Source organism: Cherax quadricarinatus, chromosome 18 (genome assembly GCF_038502225.1).
Source record: "Cherax quadricarinatus isolate ZL_2023a chromosome 18, ASM3850222v1, whole genome shotgun sequence".
Lineage (NCBI taxonomy): Eukaryota > Metazoa > Arthropoda > Malacostraca > Decapoda > Parastacidae > Cherax > Cherax quadricarinatus.
The window spans coordinates 36,022,088-36,045,455 of NC_091309.1; the positions used below are offsets into that span (position 1 = coordinate 36,022,088).

The following is a 23,368-nucleotide window of genomic DNA, read 5'->3' on the forward strand; positions in this document are numbered from 1 at the left end:
GGGAATAATGCTTGACATAGCTAAATCAAAAGAAATACAGTAAATCCTCAATTTAACATACTAATGGGGAGACAGTGTGGCCAATAATGGCAACTGTAATGGACAGAGATAAGACTGTTTTGTAGTGATCTTAACAATTGTAGACAATTCTGTAACAAACAGACATTGTCATTTCTAAATCAACTAACCCAACAGATTTTTTTCCCATATTTCTGAAGTGTGTTAAGTTGAGGTCTTCTGAATTATTGGTTTATTGTTCATTCAGACTACTGAATACCTGGTACAGTTATATAAGAAGTGTGATAAAACTACTATACTACATTTCTATTACAATTAAGGAACTTGGCACTATAAATGATAATGAAATGATATAGTAAATTTTCTCACTGACAATGAAAATAACATTTTGCAAGGCATGTGGTAACTACTGTATATACAACAATTTTCAACTATATCCAATACCTGCAAAAAACTAATTAGCTAATATTACATATTTACAGCATCAGATCTTCAGTAATTTTTGGTGTGGAGAAATCTTCTTTGAGAACAAGATGTCATACAGGTACTTCCTTGCCTAGTCACTGCAAAAAACAAAAGTAAAGATTATTTTTCCTTTACTCTAATATAATGGCACATGAACAAAAGTGACTAATTAGTAGATTAATACAGTAGTAGTGAAAATATGCTAGTTAATTAGTGATAAATTGAAATTTTTATTTAGAGCCATAAAGTTATTTCCGGTTCTTTGGAAGAGTGGCTGACATATACTGGTAGTTTCCTGACAAACCTTTCAGACAGTTCAGTACATCACATGTTGGCTTGTACACCTTAAGAGTGATGTCACATGACTTGCTCTGTACAACAGAATTTTTTTAAGTGAATTTCTGGCAATTATCATTATATACTCACAAAATGCACTTGACAAATATGGGGCAAAAAGTGCTACAAGATTGATGGGAGCTATCAATAAATTCTGATGATTGAATTTGTGACCAATATAAAGAAAAATTTAGGATTTGCCACCATTCTTTTAATAAAGATAACAGAATTAACTATATGGCCAAGAAGAGACTAGCACCAATTCCAAAGACATTCAACATCTCAAGAGATACTACTAGAGAAGAAAAGCACAGAACAAAGATGGTGCATTACAGACAAACATATTTTAGGTGTGTTTATAAACTGTATAAAGAAGCATCCTATCTGAAGCATTTGTTTTAAATTATCCAGTAAAACCTCAATTGTCCAGGTATCAGCAGCTGCCAGTTTTCATCAACATAATAGTTATTATTAAAATTACAGAGAAGAACTGAACTTGTCAAGTTTATACAGTGTCCTGGGAAATGAGAAGTAATCAAGCTCTGTCTAAAGAAAAGGAGGATGGCTAAAATTCCTTGGATCAAGAGCCCTTCACTAGCATCAAGGCACCAATATTAAAGGGAACAGTTACTAACCCTTAAACTGTCCAAATGTTGATCTACGTTCACTCGTGTAGTGCTCCAAACATAGATATACTTTTTTTAAATGCTTTCAAATGGAGAAAATCAAGGTCGGAGCACTACGCACATAAATGTAGAACTATGTTTGAACAGTTTAAGGGTTAAAATAGATCACAAATTATTTATAACAGCTAGCTGCAGATTTATGCAAAAATATACCTGAGTAAGTAGAGCGCCTGTATCACTTAATCTAAATCTTGTATAATTTCTTATATTACTGTTAATCTAGTTTGTATTTCTATAACATAATTTCAATATCAAAATAAACTTTTAGTATAGTATTAGTTCTGCCAGTAAATACTATGCAATCACCATCTTGTAAATTATTTTTATTTTTATTATTATCACACTGGCCGATTCCCACCAAGGCAGGGTGGCCCGAAAAAGAAAAACTTTCACCATCATTCACTCCATCACTGTCTTGCCAGAAGGGTGCTTTACACTACAGTTTTTAAATTGCAACATTAACACCCCTCCTTCAGAGTGCAGGCACTGTACTTCCCATCTCCAGGACTCAAGTCCGGCCTGCCGGTTTCCCTGAACCCCTTCATAAATGTTACTTTGCTCACACTCCAACAGCACGTCAAGTATTAAAAACCATTTGTCTCCATTCACTCCTATCAAACACGCTCACGCATGCCTGCTGGAAGTCCAAGCCCCTCGCACACAAAACCTCCTTTACCCCCTCTCTCCAACCTTTCCTAGGCTGACCCCTACCCCGCCTTCCTTCCACTACAGACTGATACACTCTTGAAGTCATTCTGTTTCGCTCCATTCTCTCTATATGTCCGAACCACCTCAACAACCCTTCCTCAGCCCTCTGGACAACAGTTTTGGTAATCCCGCACCTCCTCCTAACTTCCAAACTACGAATTCTCTGCATTATATTCACACCACACATTGCCCTCAGACACGACATCTCCACTGCCTCCAGCCTTCTCCTCGCTGCAACATTCATCACCCATGCTTCACACCCATATAAGAGCGTTGGTAAAACTATACTCTCATACATTCCCCTCTTTGACTCCAAGGACAAAGTTCTTTGTCTCCACAGACTCCTAAGTGCACCACTCACTCTTTTCCCCTCATCAATTCTATGATTCACCTCATCTTTCATAGACCCATCCGCTGACACGTCCACTCCCAAATATCTGAATACATTCACCTCCTCCATACTCTCTCCCTCCAATCTAATATTCAATCTTTCATCACCTAATCTTTTTGTTATCCTCATAACCTTACTCTTTCCTGTATTCACCTTTAATTTTCTTCTTTTGCACACCCTACCAAATTCATCCACCAATCTCTGCAACTTCTCTTCAGAATCTCCCAAGAGCACAGTGTCATCAGCAAAGAGCAGCCGTGACAACTCCCACTTTGTGTGTGATTCTTTATCTTTTAACTCCACACCTCTTGCCAAGACCCTCGCATTTACTTCTCTTACAACCCCATCTATAAATATATTAAACAACCACGGTGACATCACACATCCCTGTCTAAGGCCTACTTTTAATGGGAAAAAATTTCCCTCTTTCCTACATACTCTAACTTGAGCCTCACTATCCTCGTAAAAACTCTTCACTGCTTTCAGTAACCTACCTCCTACACCATACACTTGCAACATCTGCCACATTGCCCCCCTATCCACCCTGTCATACGCCTTTTCCAAATCCATAAATGCCACAAAGACCTCTTTAGCCTTATCTAAATACTGTTCACTTATATGTTTCACTGTAAACACCTGGTCCACACACCCCCTACCTTTCCCAAAGCCTCCTTGTTCTTCTGCTATCCTATTCTCCGTCTTACTTTTAATTCTTTCAATAATAACTCTACCATACACTTTACCAGGTATACTCAGCAGACTTATCCCCCTATAATTTTTGCACTCTCTTTTATCCCCTTTGCCTTTATACAAAGGAACTATGCATGCTCTCTGCCAATCCCTAGGTACCTTACCCTCTTCCATACATTTATTAAATAATTGCACCAACCACTCCAAAACTATATCCCCACCTGCTTTTAACATTTCTATCTTTATCCCATCAATCCCGGCTGCCTTACCCCCTTTCATTCTACCTACTGCCTCACGAACTTCCCCCACACTCACAACTGGCTCTTCCTCACTCCTACAAGATGTTATTCCTCCCTGTCCTATACACGAAATCACAGCTTCCCTATCTTCATCAACATTTAACAATTCCTCAAAATATTCCCTCCATCTTCCCAATACCTCTAACTCTCCATTTAATAACTCTCCTCTCCTATTTTTAACTGACAAATCCATTTGTTCTCTAGGTTTTCTTAACTTGTTAATCTCACTCCAAAACTTTTTCTTATTTTCAACAAAATTTGTTGATAACATCTCACCCACTCTCTCATTTGCTCTCTTTTTACATTGCTTCACCACTCTCTTAACCTCTCTCTTTTTCTCCATATATAAATTATAAATTATCAATTTAGTATAATTATACACCTATCCCCATCTCCTCTTACATAGTTTAAATCCTTGGTGCTTTGATTCCTCTTGAAACTCTTACTATCTGGGGATCTTGGGTAAAAACTGAACTACAAATTAAAACTCCCTCTGTGTGGTTCAAACAATTTAGAACATGTGAAAATGTGAAAGACCATACTATATTTGTTAAACAAAATAACATATGCAGGATTAAGTGTCACATAAACAAGGCAAAGCAAACACCATTTGCTTACAATACAAAACAGGATGTAAGGAAAGAGTAAGGATTGTTTCAGCCCCCCTCCCCCCCCCCCAAAAAAAAAATGCAAGCTTAAATACAGAAGGGAAGAAATAAAGAAAGAGAAAAGCTTGGATAAAATAGACACAAAGAATGGGACACTATTATTTACCTAGGTAGTTATGTGGAGCTAGCTAATACAGCAATTCATTCACTAATACTAGAGAACAATTATTACCAGGATAAGTATGGACTCTCTCCATGGTATTGCTTACATTCCAAGAAAACAGCCCCCTGTTCCCTCCATTTGTGAAGGTTCAAAGAAGAAGAATTATTTATACTGTTCTGAACCTTCACAGATGTCATCTTGTTTAACAGTCCTAATATACAATATACTTTGGCACTGACTTTATTTCTGAGCACTTTCAAGCGTAATAATTTTGTGACCACATGTGTCTTAACCTGATCTTTAATATACTGATTCTCAATGCCCTAATGCCTTGACCTTGCTATACTATCAGCTTAGGCTGTAGTCTCCTCACTTTATCGTAGCTTTTGTTTGCAAAGCTGTTATTGACAATCTCATAAAGATACCTACTGAGATGACAACCAAATAAATCATACTCAGTATTGATAAGACCCTCTACATAATACAGTGGACCCTCGGTTATTTGCCGTTCCTGTTATCAGCCAACTCAGTAATCGGCCATTATTTCGGTGAGCGACCATTTCGGGCGCGTCTGTCCACCGGCTGGGGCCGCTTGCGTGTCGGTTTGGCTGTCTCTCTCGGCGCGCGAGGAAGCTTCTGCTCATACATCCAAACATTTCGCTCGTTTTCCATTGTATTTTGTGGGTTTTTTTGCAATGCAACTGTGAAATAAGTAACCATGGCTCCGAAGAAAGTTCCTAGTAAAGTTCTTGTGGTAAAGAAAGTGAGAAACACCCATGGAATTTAAGCATGAAGTGTAGCAGGTATGTAGGGAGTGTAGCAGGCATACAGGAGTGTAGCAGGCATACAGGAGTGTAGCAGGCATGCAGGGAGTGTAGCGGGCATGTGGGGAGTGTAGTGGGCATCCAGGGAGTGTAGCAGGCATGCAAGGAGTGTAGCAGGCATGCAAGGAGTGTAGCAGGCATGCATGGAATGTAGCAGACATGCAGGAAGTGTAGCAGGCATGCAGGGAGTGTAGCAGGCATGCAGGGAGTGTAGCAGGCATGCAGGGAGTGTAACAGACAGGCAGGGAGTGTAACAGGCATGCAGCAAGTGTTGCAGGAAGTGTAGCAGGCATTCCAGAAGCCAGCATTAGTCTTCAATAAAGGTATGTAATACTGATTTAATTGTTAAAAAAAAAACATTTTTTTTGTGAATATTTTTCTCTGAAACAGATTAATTGTATTACATTAATTCTTATGGGAAATATTATTTCGGTTTTCGGCCATTTCAGTTTTAGATTGAGCTTCTGGAATGGATTATGGCCAGTAACCGAGGGTCCACCGTACAGTATTTGGGAATAAACCTAAATTATTTTTATAATCATAACCAAGCTCTAAACCCATAAGGGTCAATAAATTAAAAAATATTCAATTGAACATAAATATCAATAACACACATGCATATTTAAGTATGAGGGAAAATTCTTAGTAATGCACCTTGAGAGCAAACTAAAATTCAACATTTGCTTCCAGGACATATCTAAAACAAAGAACATTCTTTTAAAAAGTTACTATGCACCTCAAACTCATTCCATACCACTCACTTGTCTATTCCTACATCACTTATGGAATATGTGTATTGGTCAATTATTATTATAATCAGAAAGAAGCACTAAACCACAAGGGTTATACAGTGCAGCTGGGCAGGGAAGGATGCACGGGTAATGGGTAGTAAGAGGGAAAGGGATGATCATTAGGTTATGAAGTGTAGCAGGGCAGTGGATAGTGCAGGGGTAGAGGTTAAGGTGGAAAGGGCTGAGAAGAGTGCCAGAGATATCATCATCATCATCATCATCAGAGTTTGTGTAGCAAATCAATTGCTGTCAAAAAGGTAATGATAGAGTCAGGATTAAAGGAGGGTCCATCAGCAAGAAGTGAAGGTAAAGAAAGGGCAGCAGAGCAGAGATGACATTGGAGGTAAATTAAAAGCAACGGTCTGGAGTTTTGAGACTCTCTGATAGCGGGTTCTATCCCCACCCATGGTATAGTTTGTTTGCAATCGTGTCATTACGATTTCGTGAGTCGTCTTGGAGGTAAATTCTGCGTGCTCACTGATAGAGTGGGCAATCCAACAGAATGTGGCTAACAGATACAGGAACTTGACAATTCTCACAGAGAGGAACAGGACGCCTCTCCATGAGATACCCATGAGTAAAATGAGTGTGGCCAATGTCAATACTGGCGAGAGTAATCTCCCAACCTCAACACTGATGACAAGAAGACAGCCAGAAACCTACACTCGGCTTAACAGAATGAAGTTTGTTACGGAGCAGATCAGACCAATGTTGTTGCCAATGGGTGCAAAGATAGGTAGCAATTACAGCAAAATAGTCCGTGAATGGAACACCTCTATATGAAACTGGGAGGTCATGTACTGCTGGCCACTCAGCAGTGTCTACCTGTTCATTGCCCTGTATGTCAACATGACCAGGGACCCAGCAAAAAACAATATCTCTGTGTTTACTAGAGATACAGTGTAACCAAAGTTGGATACAAAGAACTAGGGGGTGAGGTGTATCAAATTTCCATATAGCCTGTAAAGCACTAAGGGAGTCTGAAACAATTACAAATGGTGACACAGGCATAGATGGAATATGGATAAGTGTTACAAGAATGGCATACAATGCAGCTGTAAAAATGCTAGCCGAAGATAATAAATGTCCTCGCATGACACTGTCTGGAAACACTGCTGCAAATCCAATGCCATCAAAAGACTTAGAACCATCAGTGTACACTGTGATAGCATGAGAATGAGAGCAGAAGTGTTCAAGAAAAAGAGAGCAGGAAGCCACCATAGGTAGTTGGGCTTTCGCGCATGGCAGTGGAAAAGAACAGACACGAACAGCCGGAACTTCCCAAGGGGGCAGGGAAAGGTGAGAGGCTACATGAACATAGAGAGATGGTAACTGAAGAGAAGACAAGAGTGAATGTAGACAGAGAGAAAAGGGACAGAATAAACAGGGGGCAATGAACAAATAAAGAACTCTTACTAACATCAGTGACTATCCTATATACAGAAGGATTGTAGAGGTCATGGGACCGAACATAATAGCGAAGGCAACGAGCATCATAGCGATCAAACAAGGATGGAAAATTCACCTCTGTATAGAGGCTCTCAACAGGGGACGAACAAAAGGCACCAAGGCACAAGCAGAGACCTTGGTGATGAATAGGATCTAACTTAGAGTTGCGGGAGAAGCCGCAGAACAGATATGGTCACCATAATCTAGCTTGGACAAGACTAGGGTGGAATGTAAACAGAGGAGAGTGCAACGATCTGCCCCCCATGAATGATGTGCAAGAACCTTAGGGAGATTTAGCCAACCATGGCAAGTTGTCTTCAACAAAGCAATGTGAGGTTTCCACATCAGCCAGCAGTCAAAGAGCAGGCCCAGAAACCTGACCGTATCACATGTCGGAATACGTGAACCATGTAAGTACAAGGGAGTATCCGATATAAATGGGTGTCTAGTGAAGGTAATGAATCGGGCTTTCGTACTGGAAAATTTAAGCCACAAGAAGTGGTCCAATGGGAGATTCGGTCTATCACTACCTGAAGGGAGGCCGCTACTAGTCGACAGTCAGCGCCTGAGTAAGCTATAGCAAAGTCATCAACATAAAGTGATGACCAAATATGCGAAGGAAGAATGGAAGGTAGGTCATTTATAGCCAAGAGAAAAAGAGTAGTACTGAGGACACAACCTTGAGGGACTCCTTCGGCTTGTGCAAAGTCCGAGGAAAGCAAGGCGCCAATACAGACCCAAAAATGTCTATTGGACAAGAAAGCAGCGATGAAGTTTGGTAGATTACTGTGGAGGCCTAAGGAGTGGGCTTGGGCTAGAATGTTATACCTCCAAGTGGTGTCATATGCCTTCTCTAGATATAAAAAGACCTCTAGGACAGAATGGTTGTTAACAAAGGCATTTCGAATATATGTATCGAAGTGGAGCAAGGGGTCTAAAGTAGAGCGGCCTTTGCAAAAACCATATTGGTGAGAGGAAAGGCTATTGTGTCTCTAAGAACCACATCAGACGTCTATTCACCAATTGTTCCATCACCTTGCAGACCACACAGGTCAGGGCAATGGGATGATAGCGAGAGGTATCAAGCCCTGAGGCGCCAGGTTTGCAAAACAGTAGTACAGTAGCTGATTTCCAGTGTTGTGGGAGAATCCCTCACTCCCAAAATAGATTGAAAAGACGTAAAAAAACAGCAAGGGCCATAAAATGGAGATAGTGTAGCATACTGATTTGGATATCGTCAGGTCCCAGTGCCAACAGCCAGCACATGGAAAGCATGGGCTCTAATTCTAGACAAGTAAAAGGTACGTTATATGGCTCTAATCTATCAGAGGCAAAATCTAAGGGCAACTGCTCCTTGGTAGGTTTAGACGCAAGAAATGAGGGACAGAGGTGAAGCCCTCGGGAGATACAGACAAGATAGTTCCCAATTTCTGTGGAAACTTCTAAAGGGTCTGCGACATCAACTCCAGCAACCCGCAAAACAGGAGCTGGGTCCGGAGCGTACTTACCACACAATTTCCACACTTTTTTCCAAATCGCGCACATAGGGGAAGACGAGGTAATGGTAGACACGTAGTCTCACAAACAAGCGCGCTTAGCATCTCGTATGACATGGCGAGCAACTGCCCTTGCCCGCTTAAAATACAACAGACGCTCCGCGGTACGGTTTTATTGATAACGGCCCCATGCAACACATTTTAAACGCACTGCAGGGCGCATGTAGGAGACCACCAAGGTATGCATGTCTGTGAATGCCTACCTGAGGTTTGGGAGATAGAACGAGTTGCCAGAGTCAGGACTAAGGTAGAAAATTGGTGCGCCAGTTCATCAATAGATGACGAAAGGGGATCCTCGCAACAGGTGGTAAGATGGGAGTGTAATTCCCAATCTGCTTGAGCAAACTGCCAACGAGGGTTACGAAACGGATGGGTATATGTAGCAGAAGTAAGAAGGATAGGAAAGTGATCACTATCACGTAAATCTGGAAGAACAGATCACATGAAATCAAGTGCAATGAGTGAGGAAAAGATAGAAAGATCAATGCAGGAGAAAGACTGAGTGCAAGAGTCAAAATGAGTAGGAGCACCTGTATTTAAAACACGAAGAGGGTGAGAAGCAAGAAGAGTCTCCAACTGATCACCATGAGTCGCAGTGGGACCCTCCTCACAGGTGGTGGTGAGCATTAAAGTCACCCAACAGCAAGATGAGCAGTGGTAGAGAAGAAATTAAAAATGCAATATTGGAGATACAGAATGCACGGGAGGGAGAAAGACAGAGAGAGCAAACTGTAAACCATCTGTGTAAATAAATCCGAGCTGCAGTATAATGCAGCGAGGAGTGAATAAAAACTTGCTGATCCGGTATATCAACACACACAAGAAGCGCGCTGTCATTAAAAGATTCATCGGGTAAAGGATCTGAAGAATATAATAGCAAGTAGCCCGAAACGAAGCAAATGACCACAGAACAAATTTTGGGCTCTTGCAACCCAACACATACTGGGGACAACTGGGAGAGCAACACTTGGAGTTCTGAAGGTAAAAAAAACAAAGTGTACAAAACTTCATTACAAAGTGATGAAATTATGCTCTCGCAAATTTTGCTGTGTCAGCGATATTTATACATTGGTGATTTTGCCCGTTTTGAGTCCTATTTTCGGCCGATTACATTGTTCCATTAAATTAAATTCTTAGGTATTTTGCTAATGTGTGTTCTATTTTGCCTACTGAGCACAAAAAATTGCCCAATCAACTATTTCAACTACCCAATATAGTGACTGGAAATTGGTAATTTGGCAAATTTCACACACAGATCAAAATCTTCCAATTTCAAAACAGGGTCTACAATAAACAATGCAGGCATTCTTGGCACTAAAATAACATTTGCTCTGTTTATTAGTTGTTTTGAGGCTTTACAGGTGAATTCCATTTTAATTTTTTATTCACAAAGAATTTTTATTCACACCAAAAAATAGAAAATTTATTGTTATGCAATATTGTAATAATTGTATAAAAATTATCAGCACATTCGTGAATGCACATCTGACCCACTAGCTGACATGTATTGTACACGTGATGTGATTTGTTTACTCTTGAACATTGGCAAAAATTCAACATTTCCGCTACTTTGAGCTCAATTCCAAACTATTTTCGGTAATTAAACCAATCAAAATCATCTCTATTTCTGTAATATATCTTCCATTCTATCAAATGAGACCAAGAAACTGTGGATACAACCATAAGAAACATACGAAAATACACCACAAAGTCACTACTGTTTTAATACAAAAATATGGTCGCATTTTTTTTCTTCATTATGCACTGCATGCTACAGGATTTGTTTTATATGGTGCACACTTACCACACAGATACATTCTCTCATATCTATGCCCAGATTTACCGCTCACAGCTTATCTCTGTGAGCTGAGCTCATGACGTAGTACTATGGTTTGGACCCTGGCTTCAAAGCTGTAGAACTACAGGACGGACCCTCAAAGGGTTAATATCTATGCTTAATACAATACCTATTATTGTTAGGTAACATGTATCATGTGGTACTTCAAACTTAGTCTTTAACTGTGTCCAACGTATTAGTATGCAGGACATGGCTGTGTCCAATGCACTGGTACATATAATTTTTCGTGCCTTCAAAAATGCAACCTGCAAATATTTCTGACCTTAGTTCAATTGCTTTGGTCTCTTACCTCTTCATGCCTTTGAAAACAACTCTAAGACCAGGTGGGCACATGCAATGCATCATATGGTAACACTGCCTAACTAACATAAGTATACAATGAAATCAGGAACTGTTGTTCCACCACCACCTTCTCTACTATCAATCAGGGTGTGGAACTGCCAGGAAGATGCCATATATTTTCCAAAAGTGTAATACTCGCATTTCCATGAGTATTACACCTTGAAACAATTGTAATATTATAAGATTTCCTTGTAAATATAGGTTTACAGTGGTTCGGAAGGCCTACAGGCGTTATGACACAAAATGCATTATGTTTATATAATCCAGGAGTGTGAGCAAGGTAATATTTATAAAGGGAATCAAGAAACCAGTTAGACAACTTGTATCCTGGAGGTGGAAAGTACAGTGTCTGCCCTCTGAAGGAGGGGGTGGGGATATTGCAGTTTGTAGGGGCATTTGAGTTGTAATGCTGGCATGCCTCTGACAGGACAGTGATGGAGTGATTGATGGTGAAACTGTTGCCTCTTTTTCAGATCACCTTACTTCAGTGATAGACAGTCAGTGTGTTGAAAAAAAAAAAAAAACTATATATACAGAAGACCATTATATTACACAGTAATTACATTCCCGAAAATGCTGTGTTGGGTAAATCCAGGTTAGATAAACTAAAGAACTTACGGGAAAAATAGGATTACATTTGTGGGAGCCCCATAGAAGCCAAACAACTTTTTTTTTAAACCTCAAGATCTTACAAAAATAAAAGTGAACATGTAATTGTGTGAGAGTAATGGTGGTTGGGGATTTCAATGCTAAAGTGGGTAAAAATGTTATGGAGGGAGTAGTAGGTAATTTTGGGGTGCCAGGGGTAAATGTAAATAGGGAGCCTTTAATTGAGCTATGTGTAGAAAGAAATTTGGTAATAAGTAATACATATTTTATGAAAAAGAGGATAAATAAATATACAAGGTATGATGTAGCACGTAATGAAAGTAGTTTATTAGATTATGTATTGGTGGATAAAAGGTTGATGGGTAGGCTCCAGGATGCACATGTTTATAGAGGGGCAACTGATATATCGGATCATTATTTAGTTGTAGCTACAGTTAGAGTAAGAGGTAGATGGGAAAAGAGGAAGGTGGCAACAACAAGTAAGAGGGAGGTGAAAGTGTATAAACTAAGGGAGGAGGAAGTTCGGGCGAGATATAAGCGACTATTGGCAGAAAGGTGGGCTAGTGCAAAGATGAGTAGTGGGGGGGTTGAAGAGGGTTGGAATAGTTTTAAAAATGCAGTATTAGAATGTGGGGCAGAAGTTTGTGGTTATAGGAGGGTGGGGGCAGGAGGAAAGAGGAGTGATTGGTGAAATGATGAAGTAAAGGGTGTGATAAAAGAGAAAAAGGTAGCTTACGAGAGGTTTTTACAAAGCAGAAGTGTTATAAGAAGAGCAGAGTCTATGGAGAGTAAAAGAAAGGTGAAGAGATTGGTGAGAGAGTGCAAAAGGAGAGCAGATGAAAGAGTGGGAGAGGCACTGTCAAGAAATTTTAATGAAAATAAGAAAAAATTTTGGAGTGAGTTAAACAAGTTAAGAAAGCCTAGGGAAAGTATGGATTTGTCAGTTAAAAACAGAGTAGGGGAGTTAGTAGATGGGGAGAGGGAGGTATTAGGTAGATGGCGAGAATATTTTGAGGAACTTTTAAATGTTAAGGAAGAAAGGGAGGCGGTAATTTCATGCACTGGCCAGGGAGGTATACCATCTTTTAGGAGTGAAGAAGAGCAGAATGTAAGTGTGGTGGAGGTACGTGAGGCATTACGTAGAATGAAAGGGGGTAAAGCAGCTGGAACTGATGGGATCATGACAGAAATGTTAAAAGCAGGGGGGGATATAGTGTTGGAGTGGTTGGTACTTTTGTTTAATAAATGTATGAAAGAGGGGAAGGTACCTAGGGATTGGCGGAGAGCATGTATAGTCCCTTTATATAAAGGGAAAGGGGACAAAAGAGATTGTAAAAATTATAGAGGAATAAGTTTACTGAGTATACCAGGAAAAGTATACGGTAGGGTTATAATTGAAAGAATTAGAGGTAAGACAGAATGTAGAATTGCGGACGAGCAAGGAGGCTTCAGAGTGGGTAGGGGATGTGTAGATCAAGTGTTTACATTGAAGCATATATGTGAACAGTATTTAGATAAAGGTAGGGAAGTTTTTATTGCATTTATGGATTTAGAAAAGGCATATGATAGAGTGGATCGAGGAGCAATGTGGCAGATGTTGCAAGTATATGGAATAGGTGGTAAGTTACTAAATGCTGTAAAGAGCTTTTATGAGGATAGTGAGGCTCAGGTTAGGGTGTGTAGAAGAGAGGGAGAATACTTCCCGGTAAAAGTAGGTCTTAGACAGGGATGTGTAATGTCACCATGGTTGTTTAATATATTTATAGATGGGGTTGTAAAAGAAGTAAATGCTAGGGTGTTCGGGAGAGGGGTGGGATTAAATTATGGGGAATCAAATTCAAAATGGGAATTGACACAGTTACTTTTTGCTGATGATACTGTGCTTATGGGAGATTCTAAAGAAAAATTACAAAGGTTAGTGGATGAGTTTGGGAATGTGTGTAAAGGTAGAAAGTTGAAAGTGAACATAGAAAAGAGTAAGGTGATGAGGGTATCAAATGATTTAGATAAAGAAAAATTGGATATCAAATTGGGGAAGAGGAGTATGGAAGAAGTGAATGTTTTCAGATACTTGGGAGTTGACGTGTCGGCGGATGGATTTATGAAGGATGAGGTTAATCATAGAATTGATGAGGGAAAAAAGGTGAGTGGTGCGTTGAGGTATATGTGGAGTCAAAAAACGTTATCAATGGAGGCAAAGAAGGGAATGTATGAAAGTATAGTAGTACCAACACTCTTATATGGATGTGAAGCTTGGGTGGTAAATGCAGCAGCGAGGAGACGGTTGGAGGCAGTGGAGATGTCCTGTCTAAGGGCAATGTGTGGTGTAAATATTATGCAGAAAATTCGGAGTGTGGAAATTAGGAGAAGGTGTGGAGTTAATAAAAGCATTAGTCAGAGGGCAGAAGAGGGGTTGTTGAGGTGGTTTGGTCATTTAGAGAGAATGGATCAAAGTAGAATGACATGGAAAGCATATAAATCTATAGGGGAAGGAAAGAGGGGTAGGGGTCGTCCTCGAAAGGGTTGGAAAGAGGGGGTAAAGGAGGTTTTGTGGGTGAGGGGCTTGGACTTCCAGCAAGCGTGCATGAGCGTGTTAGATAGGAGTGAATGGAGACGAATGATACTTGGGACCTGACGATCTGTTGGAGTGTGAGCAGGGTAATATTTAGTGAAGGGATTCAGGGAAACCGGTTATTTTCATATAGTCGGACTTGAGTCCTGGAAATGGGAAGTACAATGCCTGCACTTTAAAGGAGGGGTTTGGGATATTGGCAGTTTGGAGGGATATGTTGTGTATCTCTATACGTATATGCTTCTAAACTGTTGTATTCTGAGCACCTCTGCAAAAGCAGTGATAATGTGTGAGTGTGGTGAAAGTGTTGAATGATGTTGAAAGTATTTTCTTTTTGGGGATTTTCTTTCTTTTTTTTTTTGGGTCACCCTGCCTCGGTGGGAGACGGCCGACTTGTTGAAAAAAAAAAAAAAAAAATGTAATTGTTGTTAGTGTTGTAATGTATAATGTTGTTTTTACTGCTTAACCCTTTCAGGGTTTAGGACGTACTAGTGCGGCTTATGCACCAGGGTTTTTGACGTACTAGTACGCCTAAATTCTAGCACTCTCAAATCTAGTGAAAGCTGGTAGGCCTACATATGTGGTCAGTGTGCCCAGTATAAAAAAAAATCCTGCAGCACACAGTGCGTAATGAGAAAAAAAAAACTTTGACAGTGTTTTTGGTTTAAAACGGCAACTTTGCACTGTATTTTTGTATGGTATTTATGATGGTATTCTAGTTTTCCTGGTCTCATTTTATAGAATGGAAGACATAGTATAGAAATTGAGACGATTTTGATTGGGTTTACAATGAAAAGTACCTTGAAATTGAGCTCAAAGTAGCAGAAATCTTCGATTTTTGCCAAAAGTTCAAAAGTAAACAAATCATGCTACGCATCCAATACATGTCAACTGGCGAGTCTAATATTCTTTCACAAGTGTGCTGATATTATTTATACCATTTCTATACTAATGCAGTAGTCTGCATAACAGTAAATCTTCTATTTTTTGTGAGAATAAAAATTCAAAGTGGAAAGCAAAAGAATGTAAGAGGGGCCTGGAGACGTGACTAATGAACAGAGGAAATGTTATTTTAGTGCCAGGAATGTCTTTCTTGTTTATTCTGGACCCTATTTGGAAATTAGCATCTTTTGAAATTAGTGTGAAATTGGCAAAATTGCTAAATTCTGACCACTTGATTGGATAGTTAAAATCGGTAAATGGGTGGTTTCTTGTACTCATTTGATAGAAAAAATGGAGTTCTAGCGAAATAGTTGTTTTTGTCGACTAGTACACTGGAATTGGCCAAAAATAGGGCTCCAAGTGGGCAAAATCGCCGATGCGTAAACATTGTCGAGACCGCTAACTTAGCGAGAGCATAATTCCTTAAGTTTTCCATCAAATTTCATACTTTTGGTGTCATTACGATTGGGAAAAGATTCTCTATCTTTTCATAAGAAACAATAATTTTTTTTTTTTTTTTGAAAATTTGGCGACCCTGAGAACAAGTCTCGGAGAGGGCCTGGCGACTCTGAAAGGGTTAAAACTATGAACGCAGCAAAAATAATAGTATTTCTTACCTTAAATTGTGGGTACTGGTGTTTGTTGATGATTGTGAAGAGAGTGGAGAGTTATGTTGTGGCCCTACTGGGCTGAGGTGGATGGTAGAGGTTCTGGTACTGAAGTCAATGGTTGTACTGGTGTGTGCATAAATTCTGTAATGGATTTCTGGGCTATTTTACCCTGCAGTACATTATACAGCTGACAGTAAGGCATCAGCTGCTCTAGACACCGTTTCAGAGCACTGCATCTAGATTTGTCAGGGTATTCTTTAGTGAAAAAAGTCTAACCTTCAGTCAGTCAAGTAAGTCAGTGAGATGACACCTTGGGTTATTCATTGCACACACTTGTATATTTACCTCATTCATTTTAATTGTATGAACCGATGTTTCATTAAGGCCACAGGCTCTCTCTATATCCACCACATGAACCTCTCTTAAGCTTGTCTAATATCTTGATTTTCTTTGTAACTCCAAGACTTAAATGCTTAAACCTTTTCTTGCCACTTTCAGCAACATTCATATGCCTACTGGGTGCCATGATTGCTTGGCAGATACAAGATATGGCAATTAAGAAATCAAAACACAATTCATAAACACTGCTAGCTCCTAGGAGAGAATCGTACTAGACATGTATGCATGGAAGGCTGGGACAGGGGTGGCAGGGGATGGCGGTAACTCTCCCCCGCTGGCACAACGGTCTGATCTGCAGCCATATCCCACGGGCGACACTCCAAATTTTTTCCCCTCCTGCAGACGAAACTGTGTTAAGTTAATTTTATGAAGTTTTGTATACAATTATGACAATTTTTCAACGATGTAATAACCAAAATGTGGCAAATAAATCCATGTAATATAACAGTCTACTGTAACATAAATAGTTAACCTAGGATAACCAATACAGTCAAACACTGACTTATTTCTACATTTTGAACAGTATTATGCTTTGAAACAGTTGTAATATCATAATTATTACTTGTATATAATGTTATAAGGCTAAAGCAGTAAGGAAATGGAAAAAGACTCTTACTTGATCCAATTTACATTGCATATTGCCATTGCAGAAATGTTGGGTAATGAATATTTCCATGTCTGATATACAGATACACTAAAACACCTTGAATCACATCTAATATTATAAGAAACTTATGTATATGGTGTGAGCATAAAAATAACTGAAACACAATCATAATTTGGTGACAAAGTGTAAAACAAATATCACTGGTGCATTTGCCACTGTTGCTGAGTGATCATTTTTTGCCATGTTCAACACCTCATAAATTTTAAGTTTTTATAACATTCTATTCATTTTAGTCAATTCATAAGAATGCACTCTTTCAATCTAAGAATTTTTTTTCTCATTTTTCAAAATCTTACCCCCCCCCACACGTGTGCACACATTTTAATTTAAGTGTATGCCACAGCCTTTTCCATCCTATGGAGAGGGAGCATGGACACGGGGGTCGTCCCACAGTTACTAAAAACAACAGACATAGCCCCACTCCACAAAGGGGGCAGTAAAGCAACAGCAAAGAACTACAGGCCAATAGCACTAACATCCCATATCATAAAAATCTTTGAAAGGGTCCTAAGAAGCAAGATCACCACCCATCTAGAAACCCATCAGTTACACAATCCAGGGCAACATGGGTTTAGAACAGGTTGCTCCTGTCTGTCTCAACTATTGGATCACTACGACAAGGTCCTAAATGCACTAGAAGACAAAAAGAATGCAGATGTAATATATACAGACTTTGCAAAAGCCTTCGACAAGTGTGACCATGGCGTAATAGCACACAAAATGCGTGCTAAAGGAATAACAGGAAAAGTCGGTCGATGGATCTATAATTTCCTCACTAATAGAACACAGAGAGTAGTTGTCAACAGAGTAAAGTCCGAGGCAGCTACGATGAAAAGCTCTGTTCCACAAGGCACAGTACTCGCTCCCATCTTGTTCCTCATCCTCATATCCGACATAGACAAGGATGTCAGCCACAGCACCGTGTCTTCCTTTGCAGATGACACCCGAATCTGCATGACAGTGTCTTCCATTGCAGACACTGCAAGGCTCCAGGCGGACATCAACCAAATCTTTCAGTGGGCTGCAGAAAACAATATGAAGTTCAACGATGAGAAATTTCAATTACTCAGATATGGTAAACACGAGGAAATTAAATCTTCATCAGAGTACAAAACAAATTCTGGCCACAAAATAGAGCGAAACACCAACGTCAAAGACCTGGGAGTGATCATGTCAGAGGATCTCACCTTCAAGGACCATAACATTGTATCAATCGCATCTGCTAGAAAAATGACAGGATGGATAATGAGAACCTTCAAAACTAGGGAGGCCAAGCCCATGATGACACTCTTCAGGTCACTTGTTCTATCTAGGCTGGAATATTGCTGCACACTAACAGCACCTTTCAAGGCAGGTGAAATTGCTGACCTAGAAAATGTACAGAGAACCTTCACGGCGCGCATAACGGAGATAAAACACCTCAATTACTGGGAGCGCTTGAGGTTCCTAAACCTGTATTCCCTGGAATGCAGGCGGGAGAGATACATGATTATATACACCTGGAAAATCCTAGAGGGACTAGTACCGAACTTGCACACGAAAATCACTCACTACGAAAGCAAAAGACTTGGCAGGCGATGCAACATCCCCCCAATGAAAAGCAGGGGTGTCACTAGCACGTTAAGAGACCATACAATAAGTGTCAGGGGCCCGAGACTGTTCAACTGCCTCCCAGCATACATAAGGGGGATTACCAACAGACCCCTGGCAGTCTTCAAGCTGGCACTGGACAAGCACCTAAAGTCGGTTCCTGACCAGCCGGGCTGTGGCTCGTACGTTGGTTTGCGTGCAGCCAGCAGCAACAGCCTGGTTGATCAGGCTCTGATCCACCAGGCGGCCTGGTCACAGACCGGGCCGTGGGGGCATTGACCCCCGGAACTCTCTCCAGGTAAACTCCAGTTAGGGAGAGTTAAATAGGCAAAATATTAATCATAGGATTTAAAAAACAAAAATTTATGTGATATAGACTAAAGCTCAGATCCATGATTAGTGCATCAAAGTTTGCTTCAAACAACTAATATGGATAAAAAAATTTAATTTTGTTGGCTAGCGTAATTGTAAATAAAACTGTCAATACAATTTTATATAATTGTCTCTTTACAACACAGAGTTTTATTACTTTAAATAATCATAACATTTATTAATCTAATCTTTAGACAGTTTAATTATATTAAACAGAATACCTTACTCCACCTTATTACCTCACATTTGTATTAAGTTTAAGTAAGTTTGTAAAACAGTTAACCACCACTTCTTGTCTAGTTTTAAGTATAGTTACTATGTACTTATTATCTTGTCTAGTTTTAATTAGTTACTATGTATTAGGATTAGTCTGCCCAAAATGCTACGGCATGATAGTGGCTATCTTTGTACTTAGCAAATCAAAGTTGTAATTATACATTGCAACCTTTACAAAGAAATAAACTTTATTTTATTTTATTTTTTTATTTTCAAATAATTATAATCTAACCAACTAAACAATATAAAGTAGTTTAGGTTCTAGCTGTAGTCTGTCTTAAATGCTCTGCATGACCAGGTTTATTTTTCAAAATGTATGAAATAAATGCCCCCTAATTTTATAATAAGTATGTACTGTACATTTTGAAAATAAAGTTTGTTTTTGTTTTGCGTATCTGTTTGTTCTCAGTGTGCTAATTCAGTGGAAATTTGTAATCTTAGACAACAATAAACTAACCTAATTTTAAATATGAAATTGAAATTCACTTTATTTTCCTTAATGTTACTTATTACACATGTCATACTTTAATGTTATTTGGTTAAAGCCTTACATTTCTCACATATTAATTTCTTGAGGCATTCAATTAAGAGGATTTTTTGAAAACATAGAATTCAGTTTCCTGAAAACAGTCATTGAAGAAATATCCAGGAATTTGAGGTTTTACTGAATATTTTTATTTTTATTTTATCTAAGCAATAGTCCATGTTCTTTATATTCATTAATGCACTGCTTACTGTAATTTAACTGTTTACTTGTAGAAGTTCATAAAAAGGAGAAAATGTTATCAATGGATAGGTAGAAAATAATGCAGTATTCCCATGCTAAGCTACTTACTGTGCTGTGCAACCCTTACTAAAGTGCGATTACTAAACGCTGGCATCCCTAGCACTCCGTCCCAGAGGCTAACCCTGGGTCGGAGTCTGCCGAGCCTCCAGACACCAAAGTTTCCCCCGAACTCGTGCTACCAGTAGAGTGACGCCAAGATGTCACTCTAGGGTTAGAGTGTTAAAATCAGAGTACTATGAATTCTCAGTTAAGTTCTAAATTAGAAGGTACACAAGAGGCACTTGATTAAAACAAAATTACAGTTATCAAAATTACTAAAAATTTATAGGTCTGTGAAACTACAGAAGCAACCAAAAAGAATGAATATCTTTCTAATTATAAACCACCTACATTAAAAAAAATATACACACTGTACATTTAATCAAATGACTCTTGTAAATATTTTCTCAATGTGGCCATGTTAGGCTATATGCAACTGTTCAATGATGTTCATCTGTGAAATTAATGGTATATAACTTCTTGTTCTGAAATTTCATGATTTTTGACCAGATAATAAAGCTACTGTTACAAAAATAATTATGAAATACTACTAGACAAATGAAATAAATTTGGAAAACTAAATGTATCTTGAAAGTTAAAAATTAGCCTCAATGTCAACACAGCAAATGTAAGAAAAATTATGTGAAAGTATGCACATTTAAACAGAGCACAGAGTAAGTGGTGTAAGAAAAGGCCAGAAAAACTGCCACAAGACATGTATAAAAACACACCAAAACACACAGGTACATTAATCACATGCACTGGGTGCAGGCTCAGTGATCCTGCAACAATCAAAAGGTAGTTAACACAAGATAATATAAATGAATAATTAATATATGCAATATCTGAAAAAAAAATATTCAGGCAATTAAAAAAAAAAAAAAAACGTAAAAATTACTCCACAATTTTAGGTTTTGTGGTGGAAGTATTGCAATCAATACACTTATATTCACCATTGTCAAGGGCAGTCTCTTCTTACCAATTTAACTCTGCCTATTTTAAGAAAAATATTACCAATAACTCACCAAGCTGAGAAACCATGTCATTATGAAGGATTACCTATTTGTAGCCACAGAAGTACAGTTATGCTTGTTAGGTTTCATTTTCAATATTTACTTTTATCTAAGTTTTTTCAAGTTCCCAGTGGCTGAAATAATTGCTATCTCTTGTAGTCCATTATACTGACCTTTCCCTCTGTTCAGAAAAAAAAAAAAAAAAATTCTAGTGTCCTTTCAGTAGCTCTTTTTCCTTACTTTGTAATTATGATTTTTTATGTTAGTTAATGGGGTTCAGAAATCATGCAGGTCATTTTTTTTTTAATACACCAGACATCTCTCACCAATGCGCTTATCATGTCTCCTTTTTCTTATCTTGTCAGCCCAAGATGGCATATTCAGTTTCTTACAGCCTTTTAATAATTTAATTTTTACATCCAGAAGTCATTTCATTGCTTTTTTTTTATGAATTTTTCTAGGTTTTAACATTTTTTTCGAGGTGGAGGCGCTATACAAATGCTCAAGTGTGAGTGTTTCTAGTTGCTAATCTGTATTAACTGACTCTAGTTACAAGAAATGAGCTATGATCAAGGCAGCAAGTCCTCCATAATCAACTTCTCAATAACAAAATTAAAGTTTCAGTGGTTATAGTATAAACACAGTGCCTTGTTTTACTCCATTCCAGCAATCTACTACTCAGTTTGTTAAGAAATAATTTCTAATGTCTATTCTATAGTGCGAATCCCTGGTAAGGGCCACCTGGCATATCTCATGCCTCAATCACAACAATATTTACCTTTCTGACCTCTTGTAAGGTCAATTGCATACTTCATATTCAGTGAAGGGCCCCTTCACCACTACTTGAATGCTGTTGTATCTGACATCAGTTGGGACTCTTGCCAAAGCTCCAAAACTGCTATCATTCTCACACTATAATGTACTCAGTGCTAAGTGTATTTGCTGTCAGTAAATTTACAATACAGTACTACATTTAGATTTTTAAACTCTATTATGCATTATAATTAAAACAATATCCTGTGTTAATGAACTAATTCAAAGACTATAATGGCTGAAAATTCTTCTGTTGTAGCAAGGTTTTGGTCTAATTAGCACAAATAAGTTTTTCCTTAGGCCAGTGGCGTATGCTCGCATGTGAGGTCACACAAGAGGAGATGCAAGTGCTACAACTACAGGAACATGACATTCTAAATACTGAAAACAGGACACAAGATTAATTCTGCACCTGTAGCAGCAAGTAGGTAATTACCTATCTGGATCACAATTATTGATATGACCCTGCATTCATTATTATTTTTCATCTCTCAAAACACTGAACCAGTATGCAAGCCATTCTACTGGAATTTCTCAACTCTCACTAGTTTTATTTTCTCAGGTCATTGATCCATTTCTTTCAATATTTAATCCTTATCATCAGCTATACTGGCTTCGAAACATGCACCCAGTGACTGGAGATTAATTCTTTTCCACTACAATACACAACACACTGGCACAGAGAGACTAATAGCATCATTTTTATAATTTTAAAATGCTTACTACTGAAAAGATTGTTTTCATGTAAATATACAATGATTTGCCTTCATTTGTAATATATATATAATGAAGAGATGTTGCATAAAAAATGGCAAAAGTACTTGAGTTACACAACTAAAGATAATGTTAAGTCATCAATAAGGGAATTAGTAGTGTGTGACAACTAAAGAAGTAACAGATACAGAACAAAGCACTCACAAGCAATACAACACCACCTGCATGCAGAACATCATATGTGCACCTACCCTACGGCCACCCGTAACCTAGGTGTCGAGGACACTGTGGTGCTGCAGCACACAAGTTAGTAATGAGTTGTTAGTCAAAGTATCATGCTTTACATTTTAATTAAAAATAATAAATGTAAAACGTAAATCAACAAATATTTTTTATCATGAAAACACCTGGAAGTAGAAAATATGTTACATACTATTCTAGTTTGCTAGACATCAATATTTTTTCAAACTACAGCAATGACATTCATTCCTTTATTTACAGGAAAAAGTAATTAATACATAAAAATGCTTAAATAATATTACCCACTCACTCAGTTATCCAGCCATAATAATTACCCTTAGGAACACACACACACACACACACACACACACACACACACTATGTATATTATACACATTTATTAGTGCACTTGGGTATTACTGAACACAGCCATTTTTCAGGCAAGTTTCAATAATGACCATGGCATATTAGTCAATTATTATTATTATTATTTTTGTTTATAAATCTTTTCATACAGGGTTGCTTCAAAGTTCATTATGT

At 38.5% G+C, this 23,368-nt stretch overlaps 1 protein-coding gene across 11 annotated transcripts in view; it reads right to left on the reverse strand.

Moving 5' to 3' along the window:
• Window positions 1–441: 441 nt before the first annotated feature.
• Zir (dedicator of cytokinesis) overlaps window positions 442–23,368 on the reverse strand; it is a 353,738-nt gene continuing 330,811 nt past the window's right edge. For 6 of the 11 annotated variants that reach the window (XM_070086406.1, XM_070086403.1, XM_070086405.1 and 3 more), the window contains 3 exons: window positions 22,840–22,881; window positions 20,058–20,214; window positions 442–581 (listed from right to left, as the gene is read on the reverse strand). In XM_070086406.1, coding sequence (XP_069942507.1) covers window positions 20,106–20,214; window positions 22,840–22,881 — 151 coding nt within the window. In that variant the 3' untranslated portion in view covers window positions 442–581; window positions 20,058–20,105. The remainder of the gene's footprint in view (window positions 582–20,057; window positions 20,215–22,839; window positions 22,882–23,368) is intronic. The other 5 variants (XM_070086413.1, XM_070086407.1, XM_070086409.1 and 2 more) reach the window with 4 other exon arrangements.